Here is a 23907-nt window from a genome sequence, read left to right as displayed (position 1 = left end):
CCACCAGCCCTAGACAGCACTATCCGGCTCCGTTTACTCCGGTCCATGTGCACTGCATGGTGAACGCTAAGGCGATGTGACCGTGAGTACACGATAAGCTGTTTTCACACCGAGGCCACGCCAGATCGGAGCACAGGTCATATACGCTCCTCTCCCGCGTGGACTTCTGCAGGAGGTTTCCACCGATTTTCTAGAACGCTAGCGTATTCAACAAGCAAACAGAATGGAGGCCATTCCTCATTCAACATTAGATGTCCGCCGGGTGGCCTTCTTCGGCGGCCAGGGGAGCCGCGCTGTCTTCTCGCGGGAGACGTCCGCCGCTGCCATCAGGCACATTCGGGCATCCCGTACGGCGGCAGGCCTCCTAGAGTCATGCTATAATGCCTTTGTCCAGGAGATCTCCGCTGCAAAGGAGGGAAAACAAAAGAAAGATCCAGTGCTGCTCGAGCTCACGGAACTTACATCCCCAGAGTCCCTCGTATCTCCTCCCACGACACATCAGACCAACCCGATCATCCAAGGGATAGCGCTCCTCGTTCACCAAATACTGAGCTATCTAAACCATGTCGAGAATAATACAGTGACGCAGGAGCCTCAACTATCGTGGCAGGCAATGACGAGATGGGATGAGGTGGTTGGATTCTGCTCGGGGATTATACCATCGCTCGTTATCGCCACGTCCACTTCGGTCGAGGAGTTCATCACAGCAAGCGAGCATGCCACCCGACTGGCCTTCTGGATAGGATACCGCGTGGCTGTTTTCTGTGAAGAGCGTGCGGGACCCCAATGGCGTGCTAGGCCGTGGTCAATTGCCGTCAGCAAACTCCAAGAAGAGGACGTCATTCGGTTTAACTCTCAGGTTCGTATTCCGCTGCTATACAGTTAGTGAGAGCCACCGCGCTAATGCCCGGATAGGACGGGAATGAAACCGTCTGCTTCTCGGCACGGCTAAATCCAGACATCATCACCGTTACTGGCACACCTGCGGCGCTCGAGCAGTTCAAGGTCTTCTCAGAGGGCAATGGTGACCCTGTCCCCGTGCATGGCTGGTACCATGGAGGTGACACAACAGAATCAGTCGTCCAAAGTGTGCTGCAAGATCTTACCCAACGCTCGATTTCTTTCCCATCCCAACAGGATCTACATGTACCGGTCCGATCAACGGTGGATGGCACCCTCATGACAGTATCCGGGGAGAATCCTCTCGCAGAGACGGCCGTCCGCACCATCCTCACTCACCGTCTGAATTGGCAACAGACCTGGGACGCCCTGTCCCTTGGTACGTTAAAGACAGAGGTCCATGCATTCGGGCCACATTCACGCTCTTTCTTTGGTGGCCGGTCGAGGAACACCCGTGTAGTGGATCACTCGCTGCCAGAAAGGGCGAAGGCTCCCCATGCGGATATCGCGATTGTGGGCATGTCTGTAAACTTTCCATCTGCTAGCAATAAGGAAACTCTGTGGCAGAATCTGGAGAAGGGCGTGAATACTGTGCAGACGGTAAGCTCCCCGCAGGTGGTCTGGGTGAACACTGCTAACATCATACCCAGATACCAGATACACGGTTCAATCTCTCTGAATATACATCAGACAACCCAGGAAAACCCGGCCTGCGGTCAGTATTCGGCAATTTTGTGGACAAGCCATGGGCATTCGACAACGCCTTCTTCGACATCTCCCCCCGTGAAGCTCGATCAATGGATCCCCAGGTATGTCTGTCGCCACCCCAGTCAAGACAGACATTAACAGCAGCAGCAAAAACTCCTACTCCAAGCTACCCTGCACGCCCTCGACGACGCAGGATATGTCCCCGACTCGACGCCCTCCTTCCAGAAAGATTCGATGGGCTGCTACGTCGGGATCGCCACCGGGGACTACGTAGACAACCTGCACGAGGACATCGACGTCTACTACAGCACGGGAACCCTGCGCGCCTTTCTCAGCGGCCGGATCTCCTACACCTTCAAGTTCAGCGGGCCCTCGATGGTCGTCGACACCGCGTGCTCCGCCTCTTCCATCGCCATCCATCAGGCCTGCCAGGCACTGAGTAACGGGGACTGTACGGCCGCGGTAGCCGGTGGCGCAAATGCCATACTTAGTCCGGATATGCACACGGGGCTGGGTCGGGCGCACTTCCTGAGTCCGACGGGCCAATGTAAGGCGTTTGACGCCGGTGCCGATGGGTATTGTCGCTCTGAGGGGTGTGGTGTTTTCGTTCTGAAGCGACTTTCAGATGCCCTGGAGGAGAATGATCGCATCTATGGTGTTATTCGGGGGATTGCAGTTAATCAGAGTGCGAACGCCAGCTCGATCACGCGGCCGCATCCGGAGACACAAGCCAAGCTGTTCAGGACGGTTCTTTCACGGGCTGGCGTTGATGCATCCTCGGTCGATGTTGTCGAGGCGCATGGGACCGGGACGCAGGTATGCCGGAGTCAGTTATTTGGGGAATCTGACACAGATGCTAACCCGTTAACTAGGCCGGTGATGCCGTCGAAATATCCAGTATCCAATCCGTCTTCGGGAAAACCCCGCCGCAAAGCCAGAAGCCCGTGTTTATCACCTCGATCAAGGGCAACATTGGACACGCAGAAGCCGCGTCAGGAGCAGCGAGTCTTGCTAAAGTCCTCCTCATGCTCGCGAACCACCGGATTCCACCACAGGTCGGGCTGAAGACGATCAATCCCAGACTCGCAGGCGCGCTGGTGACAGGCCTGCAGATCACCACAGAAGGCGCGAACTGGGAAGCCCCTGGAGATTCTCAGCCCCGTCGAGCAATGATCAATAACTTTGGCGCAGCAGGCTCTAACGCTGCAATGGTCGTCGAGGAGGCTCCATCGAGACACTTCGAAGGCAGGGAACGCAGTGCTTACCCGTTCGTGATTTCGGCTCGAACTATGAGGGCTCTGAAAACGCGAGTGCAAACATATAGCCGTTTGATCGAGGCTTCGAGATCAAAGTTGAGGCTCGCAGACATCTGCTACACTGCCACGGCTCGGCGACGGCGCTACGAGCACATGGTATCTTTTGCCTGTGGCAATGTGGACGATTTACTGGCAAAGCTAGGGGACCCGACATTCACCCAGGCTCCATCGACAAAGAGACCACTGATCATGGTGTTCTCCGGACAAGGCGCAGCGTACAGCGGCATGGGCCGCGAGTTGCTGTCGACATGCCCCTTATACCGCACGTGTGTCGACCGGTGCGAGCGGCTGCTTCAAGAAATGGGGTTTCCGAGCATCCGTGGGATCCTAGAGGGCGACTTAGGCAATCAAATCAGCGATACCTACATGTCGCAAACAGGCACTTTCGTGCTTCAGTATGCGCTAGCCAGCGTCTGGCAGGCATGGGGCGTTGAGCCCCAGGTTGTGATTGGGCACAGGTAGGTCCCCTCGCTAGAGAATCAGCTCGCGTTGCTAATTATTATGATCCACAGCCTAGGAGAGTATGCAGCCATGGCGATTGCGGGAATCATGTCACTGGCAGACGCTCTCCGTCTTGTTGCAACTCGAGCCACCCTCATCAGCGACCTTTGTATCGCAAAGGAGACTGGGATGATGGCATGCAACCAGAATGACGAGGAGATGCTTCGGCTTATTTCACGCCATGAAGGTCTGGCACGCCTGCAGGTGGCCTGCCAGAATACTCGTCGTGATTCTGTCATTTCAGGTCCTATCGCTGAGCTGCAGGCCCTCGCGGAACTGTGCAACCAGGCTGGGTATAGATATAAAATGCTTGCAGTGCCGTACGGATTCCACTCTACTGCCATGGACCCGATTCTCGAGGAGGTACGGAAAGTCGCCTCGTCAGCGACGTACTACCCTCCCAAACTCCGGTTTGGGTCAACAGTATTCGGTGACTTCCTGAGCTGGACCCTGGACCCAGACTACATCGTCCGACAAACCCGCGATACGGTCAAATTCGCCCAACTCCTCCAGACGATCACCGCAGACCAGGCGCTCTCCTCGGCCGTGTTCCTCGAGATCGGACCGTCGACTATTACCCTGCCAATGGTGCGCAATGGGGTGCCGGAGCATGCGGAGTACGGGTTTCTCAGCTCACTGAATGGCAAACTCAGTGCCTGGGCCTCGCTCTCTAGCGCAGCTATCAGCCTGTCTGCCGTCCTTCCTAACATCAACTGGCGAGCCGTCTTTGATGGGACAGGCGCTTCGGTTATTGACGCTCCCGAGTATCCTCTTGAGCCAGCTGAGCATTATGTCCCATACCGCGAGACGAGGCTCGAAAAGTCGAGTGAGGGAACCAAGACACAAGACTCAAAGCTAGACACTGGCCTCCTCACAACAAAGTTACAGAGCCAGGACAACGTGTTTGAAACCCCGGTCGAGTATATCGCGCCCTATATCGAGGGCCATATTGTAGGAGGAGTTGCCCTCTGTCCTGCGTCAATCTACCACGAAATGGCTGTCGAAGCCGCGACACTGAAAGATATCAGCCCCGACCAAACGATCGCAGTCACCGATTTGACATTCGACAACCCACTTGTGTACAGTGTCTCCCCCGATGACCGGATTGTGCAGCTACGCCTGGAGAAAGAGAAGCCGTTCCAGTTCTCCAGTTGCTCCCCATTGCAGCCGGGGAATCCCACTGTCCATTGCTCTGGTACACTATCCCTCGAGAGCACAGCCCTAACCACCAAATCCTTCGCTCGCAAAGCAGCCATGATCCAGCGCCAGTTGACTCATCTCAAGCTACGACGTGAGCAGTTCGACACCTTCAACACCAACACTCTCTACGAGACTATCTTCACCCGCGTGGTGCGGTATGCGCACAGCTACCGGTCTATCCGCCAACTGACAGTGGCAGATACAGGGCTAGAGGGGTACGGCACATTCAAGCTGCCTGTCATCCACCAAAAATGCGTTCTGTCGCCTGCGTTCATTGACACGCTGCTGCACAGTGTTGGGTTCATGGCCAACAACTACGCCGCCAGCTCAGAGGTCTACATCTGCACGAAAGTCGAGTCTGCTCGTGTCCTATTTCAAGAGGTCGATCAGAAGGATACATTCTCACTCTATTGCAGCCTTCTGAACTGCGACGAGAATGTGCTTATCGCCGACTCGTATGCCCTTTCGCCTAGCGGACGACTCGTGGCCGCCGTCGAGGGGATCCATTTCAAGAAGCTCAACCTGAGGGCATTCCACGGGTATCTGTCTCGATATCAGACAAATATCCGGCTGCAGCTCGATACCGACAGCAGTTCCACCGTCTCATCTGCGTCCTCCGATGACAGCATGTCCACCGGTGAATCATCCCTCTCAACGCCTCCCAATAGCGACGACGAAGCACTGCCCATCGCCCCGCTGGTGACCAGGGTGATTTCGAAGATATGCGGAGTGGATATTCTCCCGTCGAGCACATGTGCGTCCCTCGCAGAATTGGGCATCGACTCCCTCATGGCAATTGAAATTGGCTCCGCTCTCCAGAAACAGCTTCCCCAGATCCACTTGGACAGCTCGACCATCATGGAGATGCGCACAATTGGGGATCTCACGCGAGAAGTCGAGAAGCTTGTCGGGAAAACACTGGATGCCCCCAAGGAGACACGACCAAAGCTCAACCGCCAGGCAAGCAGTTACAGGGGCAAGGTAGAGAAAGTCAAAGGCCACGATACCCCAAACCGCACGCGCATCAAGTCGATTCTCGCAGGCGTATGTGGAATCCCCGAGTTCGGCCTGCGGGCGGACCAGCCCGTCAGTGCGTATGGAGTGGACTCCCTGCTGTCCATGGAAGTCCGGCAGGCGTTCAAGAAGAACCTCAAGGTTGATATCTCCGCCGAACAGCTCCATCCTGACCTCACTGTCGGCGGCCTCGAAGATCTTATCATGGGGATGTCGAGGCCCAAAAATAAGGCTAGCGATGCGCCACGACATACAGTGCGGCCTATCCTGCTGCAAAAGGGTGATCCAGGCTCAGCGTCTGCACCTCTTGTCCTCATCCACGATGGCAGTGGCTCAGCCGCTCCATACTCCAAACTGAAAAGGGTTCCATTCCCCGTGTATGGCATTTCGAGCCCGAATTTAGGTCTTGAGCCTCCTACAGCCACCAGTCTGAAGCAGCTGGCCACGCTTTACGCGGAATCTATTCGATCTACCTTTGACGGGTCTGTGGTGATCGGAGGTACGTATTAACTCTCCGATTCGCGAGGCATACTTCTAACAGTGGTTTATAGGATGGTCGTTTGGTGGTGTACTGGCATTCGAGATCGCACAGCATCTGGCCTCGCAGGTCGAGGGCGTCATCCTGATTGATTCCCCGTCTCCGATAGACCATACGCCCCTCCCAGATACTGTGATCCGGTACGTGCTCCAGGATCTCGACGCCGGAGGTCAAGAGTTCCTTCGGACGCAGTTCACACGGCACGCGGCCATGCTGGGTGAATACAGACCTTCAAAGCTCCAAACGGACCTCCCGTTTGTGCTGCTCCAGAGTGAGGAAACATTGAACACGACGACGCTCTGCGGAATCGAGTATCCCTGGCTGGAGAACCAGGCAACACAGCAGGAGTCTGTATCCCAGTGGAATACGCTGCTCCAGAGTACGATTCGCGTGCTACAGATACCGGGGAATCATTTCGAGCCGTTCAAGTTGCAGAATGTAGGATATCCCGTCACAGATTTCTGGGTCATCACTAACGAATGATATGCAGGTTCCGAAGGTGACCGAGAAGCTCGTTGAGGCGTATAGCCATGTGGTGGGTTAAGACACTGGACTTAGATGTCGGAGATTGTAGTTAGATTTCTTGTTCATAGTTGAGTTCAATGAATATTACGATGTGCTGCCCAAAACCCGATAAACCTCATCCTCAGCCACGCTCCAATGGCCTAGAGTCTATCCAATTTCCTCAGACCGTAATGGGCTGGTCTTAACCCTGTTACACCAAGTTCTCGAAATCTTCCATGCATCCCGAACGACGACGCACGGCCGATTGCCACGCGGTACCCCATGTCAGCCCAACGTACGACCCCTTCACCCAGTATGATGCGATGCGCGAGCCCCAGTCTCGCTGTAACCCTAATAACCCATGTTAACCGGAGTACATCCCCCTGCCCCAAGGACCGGAGTACCTATACCTCCCAGGCCCCGAAGCGACATACAGCGGGCCCAGCAAGAGCGTCCCGACCCCCCCTCCCAACACAATGAATCAAAAACGGCGCCAAAGCCCGTGAACCATGCGCCCCAAGTGCAAACACCCAGCCAAACGAACATGGCCACCACTCTCGGCGGATTCACCTTCGCAAACGGATTCCGGCAGTCGGCCGACTCGAATCCCTGGGAGGTTGTCGACGACGTAGAAGGAGATGGACACGAGTCCGCAGTTGACGCGGAGCCGCATTACACCGTCCCGCCCTCCGTCGAGCTCCTCACCTCCCCCGTGCACAATCACCTCGGTCTGAATTACCTGCGCACATGGCCGACGATATACGACGGTACTGCGTCCCCGCACGGCGTACCGAGTTGGTGGGTGCCGCGGAGGAAGGTCGACGTCTTGATATCCGGAGGTACACGCCGCTTTTCTAGTCCGCAGCGCGACTATACTAGGCATATACTGACATTTCACACGGAACGCAGCGGGCCCCAGCGGCCTCCAGATCGCGGTCAGTCTCGTCCGACAGGGGCTCACGGTGCGGATCATCGACAAGGCGGGTGCGCCGCTGCTCGCGGGCCGCGCAGACGGCGTGCAGCCGCGGTTCCTCGAGACGCTGGGGACGTGGGATCTCGCGGAGGAAGTCGCCGAGGAAGGGCCGCTGATTGAGCGCACGGCGATCTACAAGAATGGGAAACCGCTGCTGCATGGGCAGTCGCACCAGTCGGACTCGCGGTATCGTGGGTTACATGTTATCACGCAGGGACAGATTGAGCGGATCTATGTGCGGGATTTGTATCGACATAAGGTGCTTGTGGATCGGACGACTGTGTTGAAGGAGTATAAGATTGAGGAAAGTGAGTCTGAGACTCATCCCGTGAAGGGGGTTATTACGAATACGGTGACCGGCGAGGAGGAGGTCGTTGAGGCGAAGTTTCTTGTTGGCTCTGATGGTGGAGCGAGTACGATTCGTCGTGGGCTGGGGATCCCCTTTGATGGTGTGAGTACGGATATCTACTGGGGGATTATGGACTGTGTCTTTGAGTCGGATTATCCACATGCTTGGATTTTTGGGTGCGTATGGTGGCGTATTCCCATCCAGCTGGCTCGTACTGACGTCGTTAGATCTGTTATCAGCTCGAAGCATGGCGGTTGTGTCATTATTCCCCGTGAGCAGGGCTATATCCGGTGAGTCTGGTCCTTCTGGTACATAATATACGTACTAACCCATGTAGTCTCTACACGCAGCTCGACGTCTCGAGTACCGGCCCCATCGCGCAGTCCAGGCTCGCTCGAGACATCGACTTCCAAGAGTCCGGTGGCCGCGTTGACGTTCACTCCATCACCGCCGACGAAGTCCTCGAGCAAGCGAACCGCATCTTCGCGCCATACAAGCTCAAATTCGCCGCCCCCCTGAGCTGGTTCGCCGTCTGGAAGAGTAAGCCCCCCGTCCCAGGTCAAGCTATCCACGGCTTAACGAGCAATCAGTCAGCGAGCGCGTCGCCCGCTCATTCTCCTCGGAGGACCTACGCGTCCACCTCGCCGGAGACGCAGCCCACGTCCACAGCGTAATGGGCGCATTCGGTCTGAACGCGTCAATCCTCGACTCGGCTAATCTCGCCTGGAAACTGGGTCTCTGCGCCTCGGGTGCGGCGGATATAAAGTCCCTGATGCCGACGTACGACCGGGAACGTCGTCTGCATGCCGTCCGAATTATCGAAACATCCGGGAAATACCTCCGTTTCGTCTGTAACTCTGAACTCCCCGTCGCGCAGCTTTACACAGCTGGCGCAGACCTCGGGTTTGATCCACTTCGCAAGGCCAAAGAACAGGCGAAAGCACAGGCCAAGGCGAATGGAGTCAGCAATGGCGTGGCAAATGGTGCTCACGACGAACCCGGGACGAATGGACACGCACATCAGAATGGAGTGAAGCCCGCTACTAACGGCGCAGAGACAAATGGCCATAAGGCCCACGCGAACGGGAATTCGCACGATAGCGAAGACGAGGCCGAGCGACAGGCCGACCTGGAATTCCTGCACACCTTCTTCCCCGAGTACGGCCAGTTCCTCCTCGGGACGGACTGCGAGTATGGGGCATCTGTAATCGCTCCGCAGGAGTCGTCCACCGTAACGACGAGGAAGCCAACGGTGCTCCGTAACGGTGTACGCGCCCCCAGCCCGCGAGTGTGCTTCAGCACAGGCTCAACGGGGTACCTCTACGACAAGATGAAGGGAGCTGATCGGTTCCACGTCGTCGTCTTCGGCTCGGATCTCCTTGGCCCTGTGAGAAAGCGACTTGCAGCATTCTCGCGCGCTTTAGAGAGCGAAGGTCATTTCTTCAAGCGATTCGGTCAGAGCCGGCGGTTCAATATCCTCCTTGTCGCAAAGGGGGCACCCTTTGAGCTGGAGGAGCGGCTCCAGGGAGACGACTTGGCTGTTCTGAGGGAGAATGCTGTGATTATCTCGGATGATCGCACGCCAGAGGACGATGCTCATTCCACGTATAGCGTTGACCATGTTACGGGGACCGTGGTGGTTGTGCGGCCTGATCTGTGGGTTGGGAAGACGGCGGCGCCGGACCAGGTGGAGGAGCTGGACAGTTACTTTTCATCGTTTCTTGTTCCTGTTACCAGAGATACATGAGTACATAGTTCCTATTTTATTAGACCGAGTGAAACAAGCCCCAAGGTTGGTATCGTGGCTGCCTTCACTGATCTCGATATCCACTGGTCCAGCCGTGGACGCAGTGGTGATGTAACCGGTCAAATTCCTCCCCAGGACCACTTAACATTCCAAATGGCCCCCAACGTATATCATATGAAATAAGTCGATCAATTCACGGCCCGTGAATCTTCTCTGCTTGAGTCACCCATGGCCGGGAGCTTTGTTTCATACCACGAGCCAGGCAGTAAGTCTCGCGCCCAATGGGTCCAGCAAGAACACCGCAGACTGACGGTCAGCAGTCGTTCAAGTCCTCGTAATAATCTCCTTTTTCTTCTTCTTGTCCCTGGCAGAGTGGGTGTCAGCGAAGATCATCCGCGCCGGTATCATCGGCCAGATCGCAGTCGGCATCATCTATGGGAAGCCGCTGGCCGACATTCTGGAGATCGACTGGCAGCACACGTTCATCGCTCTGGGTTATGTTGGTCTGATCTTAATCATATTCGAGGGTTTGCTGCTCCAATACGCTGAGAAAGGCTGTCTCGTGCTAACCTTTTAGGCGGCCTCGATGCTCGCCTTGATCTTCTCAAGCAAAATTTCGTGCTGAGTATGATCGCAGCGACCACGGGCGTTTGCTTTCCAATCGGGCTTTCGTATCTTTTACTCTACTTGGGCTTTGGATATGGCGCTGTCGAAACATTCATCATCGGAGCGGCGTTGTCTGCTACTTCTCTCGGTTGGGCCACCGACAGACACGGTAACTGGAGGGTACTAACATCATACAGGGACCACTTTTGCCGTCATCTCCTCAGCCTCGCGCACGGTCGACCTTGGCCAGACCCGCGTTGGCTCTGTTCTCGTGAGCGCAGCAGTCATCGACGACGTCGTCGGCCTCGTCATGTCAAGGTCAGTCCTCCTCCCGCACCCCCATGCGCCGCCGTAACTAACTCAGGGAACAGCGTCATCTCCGACCTCGGAAAGCTCAGCTCAGGCCACAGTATGAATCTAGGCTGGCTCATCGGCCGCCCCATCGTAGCCTCAATCGCCATGGCCATCGTCACTCCCCTCGTCACAAAATACCTCTTCGCCCCGATATTCCAGCGGTACGTTGAGCACCACTTCGCGCAGTACGACCACATCTCCAATATTGTGCTCATGACTCTCGTTCTCTGCGCATTCATCAGTATCGCCGCGTTTACGGGGACGTCGGTGCTCTTCGGCGCGTTTCTCGCGGGGACGTTTCTTACATACCTACCGAGCAAGCATCCAGAGGCACCATTCGTCGTGACGAGCCGGGAAGAAGGGGAGAGAGAGGCGCATAAAAGTCCAACCTTTGTGCATACCTTTGAGAGGTATCTCGTCGATGTCCAGAAATATCTCATGGAGCCGCTCTTCTTCGCGAGTGTTGGGTTTGCGATCCCGTTTGTGCAGCTCTGGACGGGGAAGCGCATATGGCGGGGGGTTGTCTTTACCCTACTTATGGTATTTGCAAAGGTTTGTCAATATCAACATGTATTCTTCAAGGACCGCTATTGCTAACACGTAGTTCAGTTCATCGTCGGGATATGGATCCCGCTCTGGCAAGCGCTATTCCACCACCACCGCTCCAAATCGCCCAGTCATGCCTCCAAAGAAGAAAGACCCTCGCAAACCGAAGAAGAAGCAAATCCCTCCTCTCCCAAATCCAGACGCGCAACATCAAGTAGCATGACTACCTGGCTCTCCGGCCTCCTCCTGGGCTCAGCAATGGTTGCCCGCGGGGAAATCGGCCTCCTGATCATCGAGATCGGGTACAATGATACCTCCTACGTGAGTCAGGAGGGTTTTTTCACGGGTGTATGGGCAATCCTACTGAATACGATAATCGGCCCAGTCACTGTGGGCGTCCTGGTGAAGTTTTACGGAAAGAGAATTGGCGAGGGGAACTGGGGACTGCAGCGGCCGAAGAGGGCGCCTGCTGAGCCTGCCGCTTGACTCTGTAGACATTAAGAAAAGATTGATCTATCAGTCCCATTTTCCCCGTCTCTTGGAGTAAATCTCGCTCACAGATGCAGTCTGTGAATTCTTGTACAGTCAGAGACAGAACATACGGCCTTGCAGATATTGAAATGGTGTTTGAAATATATATTGCGAGATGGTAGCGTGTAAAGACGGTGGCAGGGGAGATGACATATATTCCGAGATGCATGTTGCATCAAGTATTGAACAGCCTTCGAAGCATTACTCTCCAACAACAACAGCTGTCCCTTGATAGGCATCATCACATCGTCGACGAAGGCTCCTCCTTCTGCGGCCTGAGGCGTGTCGGACCGGATTATAGTGCTTCCGTGATGCCTGGATGCCTGAACCGCGTTTCTGTGACGCGTTGGGCCTCCGACTCGATCGGTCGTCTTTGCTTCTCCAATCGCGATCTTCATGTTGGACACGGCCCCGATGAAGTTCACAAATCCTCCCGACCTCTCCGGCCGGACTCCCCTCTATCGCCTTAGCAAATCCGCGCCCGTCCCCCAACCGCAGCCGTCTGCTACTCCGCTGCACCCGAGCCCTTCGCAGGTCAACAGTCCTGCCACCACACAGCCATCCCAACCGCCCTACCACGCCTCCCCATATACCTCCCCCTACACCCCCTCCCAACCCCTTCCGCAGTCAACCCCGCAGGATAACAAAGAGAATGCACCAGCGCAGGCTCCGCAACATACCCCGAATACAGACAAGCACGGCTCGCCCTGGAGCAGGCGCCGCGGGAGGAAGCTGCAGGAGAACGAGGTCCTCATCCTCGTCAACTGCTGCTTGGAATTCCAAAGCTTCTACAGGGATAATCTGATGCGATTCTGGTACTGCGTGGCGACGAGCCTGAAGCGGCAGATCAAGCGCAACTTCTCATGGCAGTCATGTCGGCAGATCGTCGAGGAGCTGGCCGCCGACCGGCGCGAGCGTCGTCGCGATGTTGCGGCGGGAAAGGCCAAGGAGGAACCACTCACGGAGCTTGTGCTTGCGACGGATAAGTGGATTTCGTTCACGGATGCTGTCAGCGGATGGCCGCCGGCGATGCCGGCGCCGACACCGGCACCGACACCGACCCAGACACAGCCGGTAAAGCGGACGATACAACAAGACTCACCTGCGGCCGATGCGGATGCGGATGCGAATGCGGCGAAGCGGCAGAAGCAGCACGATCAAGCGCCGTCAATACAGGCACCGGCACCGACACCGACACAGACGACGGCACCGCCCGTTCCACACGGACCACAACCTGTACCAACCCCTCATATACCACACGCCGCCGCCGCTACCATGCCGAGCGGGCCTACAATGTCGGAGTTCCAGACCTTGCGGGTAGACATTCAGAGCCTGAGGCTCGATGCGCAGACACTGCGCCGGGAGATACAAGAGATGCGACAGGAAATGCATGCGAAACTGGACATGATCCTGTGTGGTCTGAAGGAGTCGAACGGAAAGTGATGCCCGGGATCGTCGATCGAGATATAAACCACACCCTTGGGCGCGGCCTGCCGACTGGGAGAAGACGCAGTGGGTTGGGATGTCCTACGCTCCACTATGCTCTCGTCACAAACCAGACCAGACACTGGTGCGACGGGACTTATCACGCCCCAGCCCATCGCGACACATCCCGCGCGGGGTATCTGGGAACAGTGCCGAATGAACATAACTGCATTGGCTGCGTGAAGGGGCGAGAAGGCTGCAGTCAGATAGCGGCCAACATGGGAGACGGCATAGTAATTAGCCATCCACTTTACTCCATACATCAACAAGCATCACTGAACAGCACCACCCGGTGCTCTCACCTGTTCCAATTCGCTCGATCTTTCCAACTGCAAGTATCAGCTGTAAACCCGCGCGACCCACTGTTCTGCACTGAGGGCATCGGATGTGAGCACGTCCGGCCATTCCCCCACACTAGTTGACGATGCGATGCCGTCTTTTGTTTCGCTTGTCGCCCATTGCTCATCCGGCCGACCTGTGATCGGACCTACTGATCTGCACGTGTTGCAATGTCTGGCCCGAAAACGCCCCGGCGTTAGTGCTGCGATCGTCACTCTCGCAGCTTGTGCCTGGCATCGAGAATCTTCGCTTTGGCCGCCATCCTCGTCGCTGTCAAAAGTTCTCCCTAGCTTCGATCTGAACGGCGGTCAATCGGGCCCAGCTTCTAGATAAATTCCGCAGATCACGCCGCCTTGGTTTGCTCGCTGCTTCGAGTAATCACAACGCACCAACTGACTCGCAATGCGCTCTACCCTAGCTCTCGCGCTCCTACCTCTGGTTCGCGCCATCAATATCGTCTCCTCCAATGACGATGGATGGGCCGAAGCCAACATTCGATCTATCTACAATGCCCTAACATCCGGCGGACACTCGGTCGTCCTGTCTGCGCCAGCAGAGAACAAAAGTGGTTCAGGTTAGAATCGACCCCCTCCTGAGGAATTAGTCTCCTAACATATCAGGCTCCCGAGATGAAACCCCGTCCGACCGGACAGAGCCATGCGAATTCGACTCCTGCCCCGCCAACAGTGGCCCTTACGGATTCAATGAGACCGACACCCGGCTGAACTGGGTCAACTCATACCCTGTCACCTCGATCAAGTACGGAATTGAGACGCTCTCGCCGCAGTTCTTCGACGGACCGCCTGACCTGGCCGTGTCCGGGCCCAATGTCGGAAACAACCTCGGACTGACCGTCTATCTCTCCGGCACTGTCGGCGCAGCGACCTACGCTGCAAGCACAGGCGGTATCCCCGCGATTGCATTCTCCGGAGAGTCTGGAACTGCTACGGCATGGAACGCAGAGACGCCCACCTACAGCACGGTCTACAGCGAGCTCGCGGCAAAGCTTACCGATCGGCTCGTCGCCTCGGGCACCCCGTACCTCCCCGAGAATATCTGGCTGAATGTGAACTTCCCCGCTGTCGACGAGACCTGCGCGAGCGCAGATGCATTCAGCTTCGTCCTGTCCCGGATCTTCACGGCTGTGCCGCTCGTCACGCCGGACGACGTCGAAACCTGCGACGGCACACGTCTACCAACCGAATCGTCGGTCGTGGACACGGACGGCTGCTACGTGAGTGTCTCGGTGGGGACGGCCGACGACAAGGGCGACGCGGATGCAACCTCACAGGGTGTGGTCTTGGAGAAACTCGGCGATCTCCTGACTTGCCTGCCTTAGTGTAGCTAGCCTCTTAGCCTCTTAGCCTCTTAGCCTCGTTAGCTTCCCCTGGGAGGACGGAGCAAGCCCTAGACTGGGGTAGTCTCCTGCGGAGGAAATGAACTTTATGTCAACGCACGGCACTAGGGCCGGGGGCTGTTTTGTGAATCCCCGTCTCATTCATCGGTATTCAGGCACGTTCCCACCGATGTCGGCTTGGCGGAGCAGGGCAAGGTTGATCATGGCCTCTCGTTGCCGGACGTCCCATGCGCGAGTGCCGCGATCGACACGGCCCACCCGCTGAAGAGTCAGCTTCATCAGATTGCGACTGTGGACATAAGGAAGCCCCTCACCTCGGCACACCGTCGACAGGAGTCGCAGCGCCGGTCGCATAACGAGCCAGAATGGCCTCCCAAACTCTCCTTCTCGCCTCGCTCGTAGCAACAGCGGCAGGCACCCCTCTGTTCAAGCACTTCTCCAACTTCACCCGCGGAGTGATCGACCACGACGCCGTCGTCGGCTTCCCCGAGACCGTCCCCGACGGAACCCTCGGCGAGCAGTACCTCGCCTACCAGCCCTACCTGGTCGTCGAGAACGGCTGCGTCCCGTTCCCGGCTGTCGACGCAGATGGGAATACAAGGCAAGTCCATGAAGTCCATGAAACACTCCGTGTCCCCGCCTCGGAAGACTATCTAACAAAGAGATGGAGGAAATAGCGGCGGCCTCGACCCATCCGGCGGCTCCAACGGCGACTGCAGCAGCAGCACCGGCCAAATCTACGCACGAAGCACAATGGCCGACGGCTCCGACGCGACCTACGGCGCAGCAATAATGTACGCGTGGTACTTCCCCAAGGACTCGCCGAGCACGGAGCTGGGCCACCGACACGACTGGGAGGGCGTGATCGTCTGGCTCTCCGACGGCTCGTCCACAGCGGCCGAGAACATCGCGGCCGTGTGCCCGTCCGCGCACGGGGACTGGAACTGCGACACGGAGTTCACGCTTAGCGAGACGCACCCGCTGATCCGGTACTTCAGCGTGTGGCCGGTGAATCACCAGTTGGGGTTGACGGATGAGGTGGGCGGCAGCCAGCCGCTTGTTGCGTGGGAGAGCTTGCCGGATGTGTCGAGGGATGCGCTGCAGAGTACGGACTTTGGGAGTGCGACGGTGCCGTGCAAGGATGATGTTTGGGGCGGGAATTTGGAGGCTGCTACGTACTGAGTTTGTGTACTATGGTGCACGAGGGGAGGGGAGGTGGATGGGTATGTAGATGGAGATTCTTGCGGACTGTTGTATTCGCTGTCGCACTATTCCACCATACATTACTCCGGGACAACAAACATTCTGGCTCATCATAGACACCCTATACCTGACCAATTTGCTAGTTTGAAACAAAATAATTCACCGCAACAATTCCCCCCAAGCCCAGCCGCCCCGCCATCGCATCGAGATCAAACCGCATGCGCTGCATCCGCCCCAGGGGCTCGGTACTCAGCGGCAGTGCCTCACCCGGCTTCTGGGCATAGAGAAAGAAGACGTATCGGTGCGGAGCCGCACCAGGAGGCGGGCCGGCTGGGAGCCACGGGCAAAGGGGCGGGTCGTCGCTTTTCAGACTTGCGCTCTGCTGGTCTATCCTGAAGCCGGTCTGGACCCAGTGGGCGATCGGGCTCAGGACGTTCCACGACGAGAATGGGGCATCGAGGTCGAGGGAGATGACGGCGTATGTGCCCTCCGCGAGGCCGGGGGGTGCCGAGAGAGATGGAGTTGGCTGGGTATCTGGCGACTGATTAGGGGTGTGTGGAGTGAAGTACTCTGGTATCCTACCGGCTTTGGGGATCTTCTGGCCTGGTGTGATGGTATGAGAGCCGATGGTGACACCGAGAGTCTGGTAGGTGCCCTTCTCCAGACCCTGGAGGATGGCGGCGTGGTGAGAGACGTCGGGCATCGTGCGTATCCTGCGTAACGACGAGGTTGGACAGGACGAGGAGGGGCTGAATCGGAAGCTGCGGCTTATATTTGCATCCGATGCGGTTCCGGCGCGGGAACGGCTTTCTTATGTCACAGCTGCGTTATCTGGACTATATTGAGACTTGAATATGGACTATATCATCCATTCTTTGGATCATGCCCTACATGGACCCCGTGCAGCCCTATCGAGATGGCTCGGTCAAACTCAGCCCTCGCAACCTCCGTCATGTCCCTCGCATCCAGGCAAACCAGGTAGCTCGTCCCTTTCTCTCCGTCCAGCACAACGCTCAGCAGATATCCCGCGTCTTCCGACTCCTCGTTCGCTTTCGGAATGAACACCGCCTCGCCAGGCGTATGGGGCTTCGGCTCACGTCCCCAGTACGTGATCTCTCCAGTCTCGATGTCCGTCTTTGCGAGCCCGTCCACGAACGACGAATATCCCCGGTCGGCGATGCCGTACGTGTATCTGTGCTTCTTCGTCGCATATCTGGGGTTGATCGTGGGCAGCTCCCCCACCCCGTCGACCGTCTTGACAACCTCCACAGGCGCGACATCCGTTTTCTGGATATCCCTCGCCACACGGGGCAGTCTATATCGGACCAGACTGGGCTTTGCAACCTCATGCGGCGGCCGTCCTTCCCCGGTTGAAAGAACGTTCTCATAATACAGATGCCTGACAACACTGTCATCAGGGAACTGAATAACGTCACAGACAATATCCACCGTCCCAGACGTATTCTCCTCCTCAAACGCATTCACAGTATGGAAGGCGAAAAACGCGGGTCCCGAAAAGGTCGCGATGTGCCCTCCTCGTCGATCGATAACGTACCACTTCGACTCGGCGTCTGGGTTGAATTTCATCGCGTCGATGATATTCCTCTCCCAGAGGATCGAGGCGCCGTAGCCGTTAAAGTAGAGTGGCCAGACGCAGAGGACGACAAAGTTCTTCGTCAGAAAGAACGAGTGGATGTACGCGGGCTGGACACCGGCACCGCCGATCGTGGCGATAACCTCAGTCTTGCCCGTTAGGCGCGACGTCCTGAAGACACGGTACGTCGCTGTGAGCCCGAAGTCGAGGTTGTAGTTGTACATGTCGCCGAGGAAGCTGTCGTACTGCGCATGTGCACAGGAAAGAGGACCCTATCCGGTTAGCAACCCCCCCCCAAAAAAACACCTACATCCCCCGAATAGGGACGGGGTGAGATACCTTCAAAGCAGGATGCAACGCGCTCTGCCTCGCAACACCCACAGGCTCCAACGTCTCAAGATCAAGCCTCTGCATTTGAGTCGCATCCGTCAATGCCGTCACCGTCCCCCCAGGGGACCCAGGCATATCCGGCCGGACCGTAACACCGATATTCGCCATCCCGGCCCTCCCATCACCAGTGTCCGCAGGCCTAAAGACAGCCTTGACCTTCTGGAAGAACGACACGCAGGGATCCCGCCTCTGCCCGAAGGTGATGTACGAGTCGAGATTGCCACCGCGGCGCGCTTCCTCGAGGAGGTCGTCGCATTGGCTGCGCGATGTGTATAGGACGCGGACGCGGTAATTTGCGGTTTCAGAGCTCGGGTTGGGGCTGGGATTGGGGTTTGGGTCCGCCTCGTGGATGATCTGGAACCGATGGATTTGGCTGAACCCGTCGAACCAGTGGCTTCGTGCGTAGACGCCCTGGGGTGTGTCGACTTTGTAGTGTGCTGGGCCCGTGCGGTATAGCGTCCCTGCGACTTCGGGGGGGAACTTGCCTACGACGCGGAGAGAGATCGGAGTCGGTGAGGTCGTGCTTGCGTCGAACTGGAAGTTTCAGCATAACTTGTGAGTCTATTGAGGTGGAGGGGACGCACTGCGGCGTCGTTTGGCCAGTTTTTGTACGGCGGTTTGGATGTCTTTTCCGCTGCTGTGGAGGCCATCGTGTGTCGCGATGAGGTACAGGAAAAATAAATAATTTGATTATTTAAGTGCTGGATGAGGAGTACACTGTAGCCTCACCATAATTGTCAATGCGAGGCATGCGATTATCTGAGCATTATATACGCGACACAGCTCCCCCATCCACGCCTGGTCACACCCTCAATCTACGAACATCAGCCAAGCATTCTTGAGCCAGGATCAACAGATCGCACCCCACAGATGGAAAGCATTAGCGGAGACTGGCGCAAACCATCGCTTCAGGAGCGAACGAGCCAACGACATTGTATCCTAAGCGAGCTCGGAGGCCGGAGTTCCTCCACCGGACGGACACGGCGTCGGGTTCTCCGCATCCGAGTGCCCTACCAAGGAATGCGGTTCAACCAAGTTAGATTACACGATAGATATAGTATATGTGGAGTCGACTGACTACGTTGTCATCTTGTTCGCTCAAAGTCAATATTCTCTGCGATCCAGCTGCGAGAACCTCTATACAATGACCGTGAGTGGTGCGGTCGGACACTTGGTTCCCGAACTACATCGGGTCATGGAACTAGAGATAATGAGCAAATCGCTTCCACATTATGGGTTGAAGCACTGACTTGTTTCCATGTCGGCGTCGCCGCCGAGAGTCCCTTGCGCCCACGGATCGTCCGCACCGTTTCTTCAAAGTCCCCATCAAGCTCACGCCAGTGATCGAACCACAGGTAGCAGGAGGCGGAGCCTCGAGTCGCGGACGATACCTTCTCTTGAAGACCCACGGCGCTGCTGACATGCATATAGGCGTGTATTGTTTGGGGGCTTTGGATAGGACTTGAGCTCTCCTCTTGAACTGTGCCCCCACAGGCCGCTACGATCTCATGCACAATGCCCACAAAGCGAACAGGAACGTGTATCTCAACGCGGTATACAGGTTCATAGAGAAATGGACTGGCGCAGAGGACAGACCCATACACCGCACGGCGCATCGCAGGAATGACCTGGCCGCCGCCACGGAAAACGGCGTCTGCCATCATAGTCACGTCCATGATGTCGACGCGGACTGAACGCAGAGGTTCCTCGCATAGGGGACCTTCGCGAGTCGCCCATTGGAAACCAGAGGCTGCAGCGTCTCGAATCACATCCACATACTGGACCGCAACTGTAGAGTCAACGAGCAGATTCGGCCCCCGATTGTCTGGACCAAAGGACCAGATCTTCCTCCTTGCGTTGTCTGGGGTCCATTGGTGATTTTCAGCAAGATACGTACTGCGTCTGTCGGAGTCGCCCTCTGGGTGGATTGCGCCATTCTCGATATCATTCGAAAGGTCCTCGGACATGGGGCTTGCTTTGACGTGGAGTCGAAGCTTTTTGTTTGGCGAGAGGATCCGGCAGATCTCTTCGGACTCGGACTTGACTCCCTCTCGATAGTCGGAGAAGATCTCGGAGGTCGTAACGGGAAGCCCATTGAGTATTCTCCGAAGCTCATCAAGACTACCTTGGAGCTGGGTTTCGTCAAACCCCTTCAGCACGTAGGATCCGAGGTCATTGACCGTTGCGGTGAGATACGGGTTGGATCCCCCAAGGGCTTTCATCGCGGGCAGGAGTGAGGGCAAATCCGCAGGCACATCCACTTCCATAGTCATATAGATGATAGCCATGTCTAGGAAATTCATCCCTCGAAACTTCTTTGCGGAATTGCATGTAGTGATGGCGAAGCTGCTCGTTTCGTCATGGAATATTCCCTTGATGCAGACGATATTGCCCGCCGAGACAGATCTAACAGGCAGGACTGTATCCCCTGCGATGATACCGGCGTTTTCGACGAACCCGTCCCTCACTGAGTACCGACTGTTCGGAAGAATCCGCACCGTTTGTCCAGGCATGACAGTTCCAGAAAACACACGGCCTTGGAGATAGAAGTCCTTATTGTCGGGTCCCGGGATCGCCCGTGAGATGTAAAGCATGAGAGGTGCGGTAGAGTCGCAGTTACGAATGCCAGTTGCTACTTCGTCGTTGAGTGGTCCCTGATAGAGCGACTCGACGCGGTACTGCTGCGCAGATACCGGCGACGGGATATGGACGCAAACCATGTGCAACGCGGCATCGGAAACGGGGAGGAATTTGCGCATCACGGCTGCGAGAAGGTCGTCGCCAACGAATGTCTTCTCGGTGCTATCCAGTTCGATCCCAAGTGTCTCTAAGACATCCTGTAATTGTTCACAGTTATTCCGAACGGCGCCATAGATCCTATACAACGGGCCGAGAATAAAGGCGTCGAAGCCGCGCTCCAGAGTCCTTCCCTCTTGTTCTCGATCGTGATACCATTTCTTTGATTCCGGGTCGAAGAAATTATCTCCCTAATCTCGTTCAGATAACTGTACAGAGCCATATTGGACAAGCTTACCCAGAGTCGCGTGGCAGATTCAATGCCGAATTTCTCCCCGTATAGCGCAGCAAACCGCGGGATATTAACAGCCCATCCGTGCCGCAGGGACGCAAAGACAATCTCGCCCGCCACCGGATCTATTCGCTCACGGCCGTGGACATGTACTGAACTCTGGATTATGGCGTTGAGATCGTGCACATTGTTGAAGAGCGTTTGATACACGGCCTCCTTACCCAGGTTATCGTGCCCGATGAGTGATTCAATGTCAAGGACGACGGTAACTTTATTCCTCTCAGCAAGTGCTGCGGAGAGAAGACCGTCTGCTTGCGATCTGAAGAAATAGTTAGCGATGTAGAGAACTGGGTAAGGCCATCTACCCTCCCCGAATGCCGGCGTCGAGGACAATGATTGCTCCATCTGTGATGCGCAGGCTTAGGGCAGCCGCGCGAGGCAAGGCCGGGCGGTCCGGGTCATCGATGAAGTTGAGAAGGTATTTTTCGCTTTCTGAATGATCCTCGCGGGATGTATCCTGGAAGTTGACGCAGAATGATTGGACGATTTCTTTCGCGAGCGTACGGGTGGTTCCCCCGGTCCCCTCGCTGGGAGGAGGTTGATCGACAGGAGAAGCCTGATTGGGAAGAAGGTGTTTAAGACAAGATCTTCGATTCCCCACTGTGTCACGGTGAGCAGGACTTTATGCAGGATCGAATTTGGGGAAGAACCTGCTGAGATGATGGAGATGTTTCGAATATTCTCGCGTCGACTTGTCAGCTTCTCGACCTAACTTTGTCAGCGTTGAGCAGAAGAAAACAGCAGGAAAGCTTCATCCACCTCCTCCATTGGAAGGCTTTCGAGCCTGTGATATTTCAGAAAGCCTGCCATGGTGTGTTGTCAGGACAAGATCTTGACGTGTGGGGGGATTTTCAGCTCGTATTCGGCTGCTCAATGCTTCAAGCGAGACGGTGAAACTCTCTCTTGGCTTTTGAATTTCTCTATTTTAATGGATTACCAGGTTTTGAATATCTTGTGAGCTGTGCCCCTTTGGACGAGACAGAAGAAAACCGGGGAACCTCATCGCGCAGCACCGCCACAGCGTTTGCCAGACGAACCAAGTATCCAGAGCACAACGACGTCATCTCTCAACCGAAGGAGATAACCAAGGATCCAAGGATGAGCGGTGCGCCACCCCGGACTGGAACCCATCCAATCCCAGCCCTAAGCACATCCTTTCCGCGGTTCGCATCCCTTTTCCAGACCCAGAGGCACGCTGCTCTTCGTATTCTGATGATCATCTGCAACTGAGCTGCCAATCCCGTCGCCGGGGGTGAGACATCAGCATCATTCTTCTTGCCAGATGGGCATATAAACTGCCTGCCTTCGCTGTGAAGAACCTTCAGTTCGCATCAATACATCTCTGGCTCTTGTCAATTCTCTGCAACCCAGCCCAAATTATGCATTTCTCAAAGCCACTCGGCGCTATTCTTCTTCAGCTTGCTCTGGGCTGTATGTCCTCCGTCCCAACAGCCCACACATCGATACTCACCTTCTCCAGATGTGACCCCAGCAGCAGCAGCCGGCTGCGGTGAATTTGACGCCTGCATCGGCACCGAATTCTGCACGACCAAGACCTTCACGGCTCCCTCCTCCACCGTCATCACCACCTGCGTGCCCACCGCAACATGCGTAGGCATATACGGTTAGAGCACCCCCTTCCCCCTCCTTCCTTGGACCAAAGCCGTCTCAGTAGAGACTAATAAATACCAGGCGACTGCGTCTCCGGCGGTACCGGCCCCCAGTGCTGCTCCGGATACTGCGCCGCGACCAAGTGCCGGTCCACGGACAACTGGCCCAACTGCTCGGAGGACCTTGGCCCCTGTCTTGCGGACGAGAACTGCTGCTACGGGAATAAGTGTGTAGAGGGGCTCTGCGTGAGACCTACGCAGTCGCCGACGTCGACGCCGACTGGGTGTCCGGCATATTAGACATGGCTGGCGTGGTTGTCGGCCTGTTGTGCTTCGTGGAATATTCCGTTCTTTAGGATTGTCTCCGTATCTTGCTGTTGTATGGACGGGAACTGTTTCGGTTCACTGGTGTAACAGTCGTGCGTGATGGTGTTCGCTTCTAGTCGTGGTTCTACCTTTCCCGTCTGCGACTCGGTGATAACGGTCATCAAGTACTCTATATTCTAATGTAAATGCGCGCCACATTATTCAGGATAGCACACTCATCAGTCGAGCAGTATTTCTTTCACAATCAGAGCTCGTAAAATTAGCACGCTGCCCCCATTCCTTTATTAAGGCTGTTCCTTTCGATGTTGATGGGACTTCGTTTGTATGTTCGTCCGACTCCCCATGCGGTACGAATGCGCCTTCCACCGAGGATAGCACTGTTAGCGCACAAAGTCAAGCATATGTAAATCAATTTTGAGCTCGAGGTCCGGATTATTCCATCCCATGTCAACGTACCCCAATAGAGAAGGTATTCTCTCCTGCAGATATCTGGCAGCACAGCTCTGCAGCATCCCGCACAGCCTAGTCGCGACATCCAATAAAAGACAAACAGACCTAGCCTCGTGATGGAGAGCAGCAATGCTAACCCCGCCACACCCTTCTTTTCGCTCGGAGAGTTCCTCGGAACCCTCAGAGTCTGCGAGCCATGGAAGTCGTGGGGGTCGTCGGTGATAGGTGATTAAGGGAATCATGGACCAGCCCTAAGCCTAAGTATGGGTGTCAACAA

The 23907-nt window shown here is 56.1% G+C and overlaps 10 protein-coding genes across 10 annotated transcripts; 7 read left to right on the top strand and 3 right to left on the bottom strand.

The window, feature by feature from the left end:
- Positions 1–223: 223 nt before the first annotated feature.
- BJX67DRAFT_379556 (uncharacterized protein) lies at positions 224–6721 on the top strand (the record flags this gene model as incomplete). Its single annotated transcript, XM_071032602.1, has 8 exons — positions 224–859; positions 916–1500; positions 1551–1709; positions 1756–2424; positions 2481–3382; positions 3437–6138; positions 6191–6615; positions 6668–6721. The coding sequence occupies 8 exons, from the start codon at positions 224–226 to the stop codon at positions 6719–6721; spliced, it is 6132 nt and encodes a 2043-aa protein (XP_070888056.1).
- Positions 6722–7225: 504 nt separating this feature from the next.
- On the top strand, positions 7226–9785 carry BJX67DRAFT_387174 (FAD binding domain-containing protein; the record flags this gene model as incomplete). The annotated part of the gene is made up of 5 exons (XM_071034189.1): positions 7226–7520; positions 7693–8179; positions 8231–8293; positions 8341–8543; positions 8594–9785. The coding sequence occupies 5 exons, from the start codon at positions 7226–7228 to the stop codon at positions 9748–9750; spliced, it is 2205 nt and encodes a 734-aa protein (XP_070888055.1). The 3' UTR covers positions 9751–9785.
- A 193-nt stretch (positions 9786–9978) lies between these two features.
- Positions 9979–11742, top strand: BJX67DRAFT_371045 (cation:proton antiporter; the record flags this gene model as incomplete). The annotated part of the gene is made up of 6 exons (XM_071031016.1): positions 9979–10015; positions 10071–10277; positions 10328–10504; positions 10554–10674; positions 10728–11262; positions 11320–11742. The coding sequence occupies 6 exons, from the start codon at positions 9979–9981 to the stop codon at positions 11740–11742; spliced, it is 1500 nt and encodes a 499-aa protein (XP_070888054.1).
- Positions 11743–12201: 459 nt separating this feature from the next.
- Positions 12202–13230, top strand: BJX67DRAFT_379553 (uncharacterized protein; the record flags this gene model as incomplete). Its single annotated transcript, XM_071032601.1, has 1 exon — positions 12202–13230. One exon carries the CDS (start codon positions 12202–12204, stop codon positions 13228–13230), a length of 1029 nt encoding a protein of 342 aa, XP_070888053.1.
- A 236-nt stretch (positions 13231–13466) lies between these two features.
- Positions 13467–14950, top strand: BJX67DRAFT_387170 (5'/3'-nucleotidase SurE; the record flags this gene model as incomplete). The annotated part of the gene is made up of 2 exons (XM_071034188.1): positions 13467–14185; positions 14232–14950. The coding sequence occupies exons 1-2, from the start codon at positions 14014–14016 to the stop codon at positions 14948–14950; spliced, it is 891 nt and encodes a 296-aa protein (XP_070888052.1). The 5' UTR covers positions 13467–14013.
- On the top strand, positions 14858–16722 carry BJX67DRAFT_348695 (NPP1 family protein). Its single transcript, XM_071028679.1, has 2 exons — positions 14858–15569; positions 15646–16722. Exons 1-2 carry the CDS (start codon positions 15334–15336, stop codon positions 16148–16150), a joined length of 741 nt encoding a protein of 246 aa, XP_070888051.1. The 5' UTR covers positions 14858–15333; the 3' UTR covers positions 16151–16722.
- BJX67DRAFT_379549 (YbhB/YbcL family Raf kinase inhibitor-like protein) lies at positions 16311–16874 on the bottom strand (the record flags this gene model as incomplete). Its single annotated transcript, XM_071032600.1, has 1 exon — positions 16311–16874. The coding sequence occupies one exon, from the start codon at positions 16872–16874 to the stop codon at positions 16311–16313; it is 564 nt and encodes a 187-aa protein (XP_070888050.1).
- On the bottom strand, positions 16759–18915 carry BJX67DRAFT_387164 (carotenoid oxygenase family protein). Its single transcript, XM_071034187.1, has 3 exons — positions 18740–18915; positions 18105–18689; positions 16759–18037 (listed from the first exon to the last, which is right to left on the bottom strand). The coding sequence occupies exons 1-3, from the start codon at positions 18803–18805 to the stop codon at positions 17036–17038; spliced, it is 1653 nt and encodes a 550-aa protein (XP_070888049.1). The 5' UTR covers positions 18806–18915; the 3' UTR covers positions 16759–17035.
- Positions 18916–19285: 370 nt separating this feature from the next.
- On the bottom strand, positions 19286–22342 carry BJX67DRAFT_32030 (uncharacterized protein). Its single transcript, XM_071027320.1, has 6 exons — positions 22003–22342; positions 21894–21951; positions 21549–21843; positions 21190–21502; positions 19406–21142; positions 19286–19356 (listed from the first exon to the last, which is right to left on the bottom strand). Exons 1-6 carry the CDS (start codon positions 22051–22053, stop codon positions 19339–19341), a joined length of 2472 nt encoding a protein of 823 aa, XP_070888048.1. The 5' UTR covers positions 22054–22342; the 3' UTR covers positions 19286–19338.
- A 280-nt stretch (positions 22343–22622) lies between these two features.
- BJX67DRAFT_379546 (uncharacterized protein) lies at positions 22623–23153 on the top strand (the record flags this gene model as incomplete). Its single annotated transcript, XM_071032599.1, has 3 exons — positions 22623–22674; positions 22724–22867; positions 22936–23153. 3 exons carry the CDS (start codon positions 22623–22625, stop codon positions 23151–23153), a joined length of 414 nt encoding a protein of 137 aa, XP_070888047.1.
- Between the last annotated feature and the right edge of the window lie 754 nt (positions 23154–23907).

Source organism: Aspergillus lucknowensis, assembly GCF_044049455.1.
Source record: "Aspergillus lucknowensis strain CBS 449.75 chromosome Unknown BJX67scaffold_11, whole genome shotgun sequence".
NCBI classification, from domain to species: Eukaryota; Fungi; Ascomycota; class Eurotiomycetes; order Eurotiales; family Aspergillaceae; genus Aspergillus; species Aspergillus lucknowensis.
This window is presented reverse-complemented; position numbering and strand designations above follow the sequence as displayed.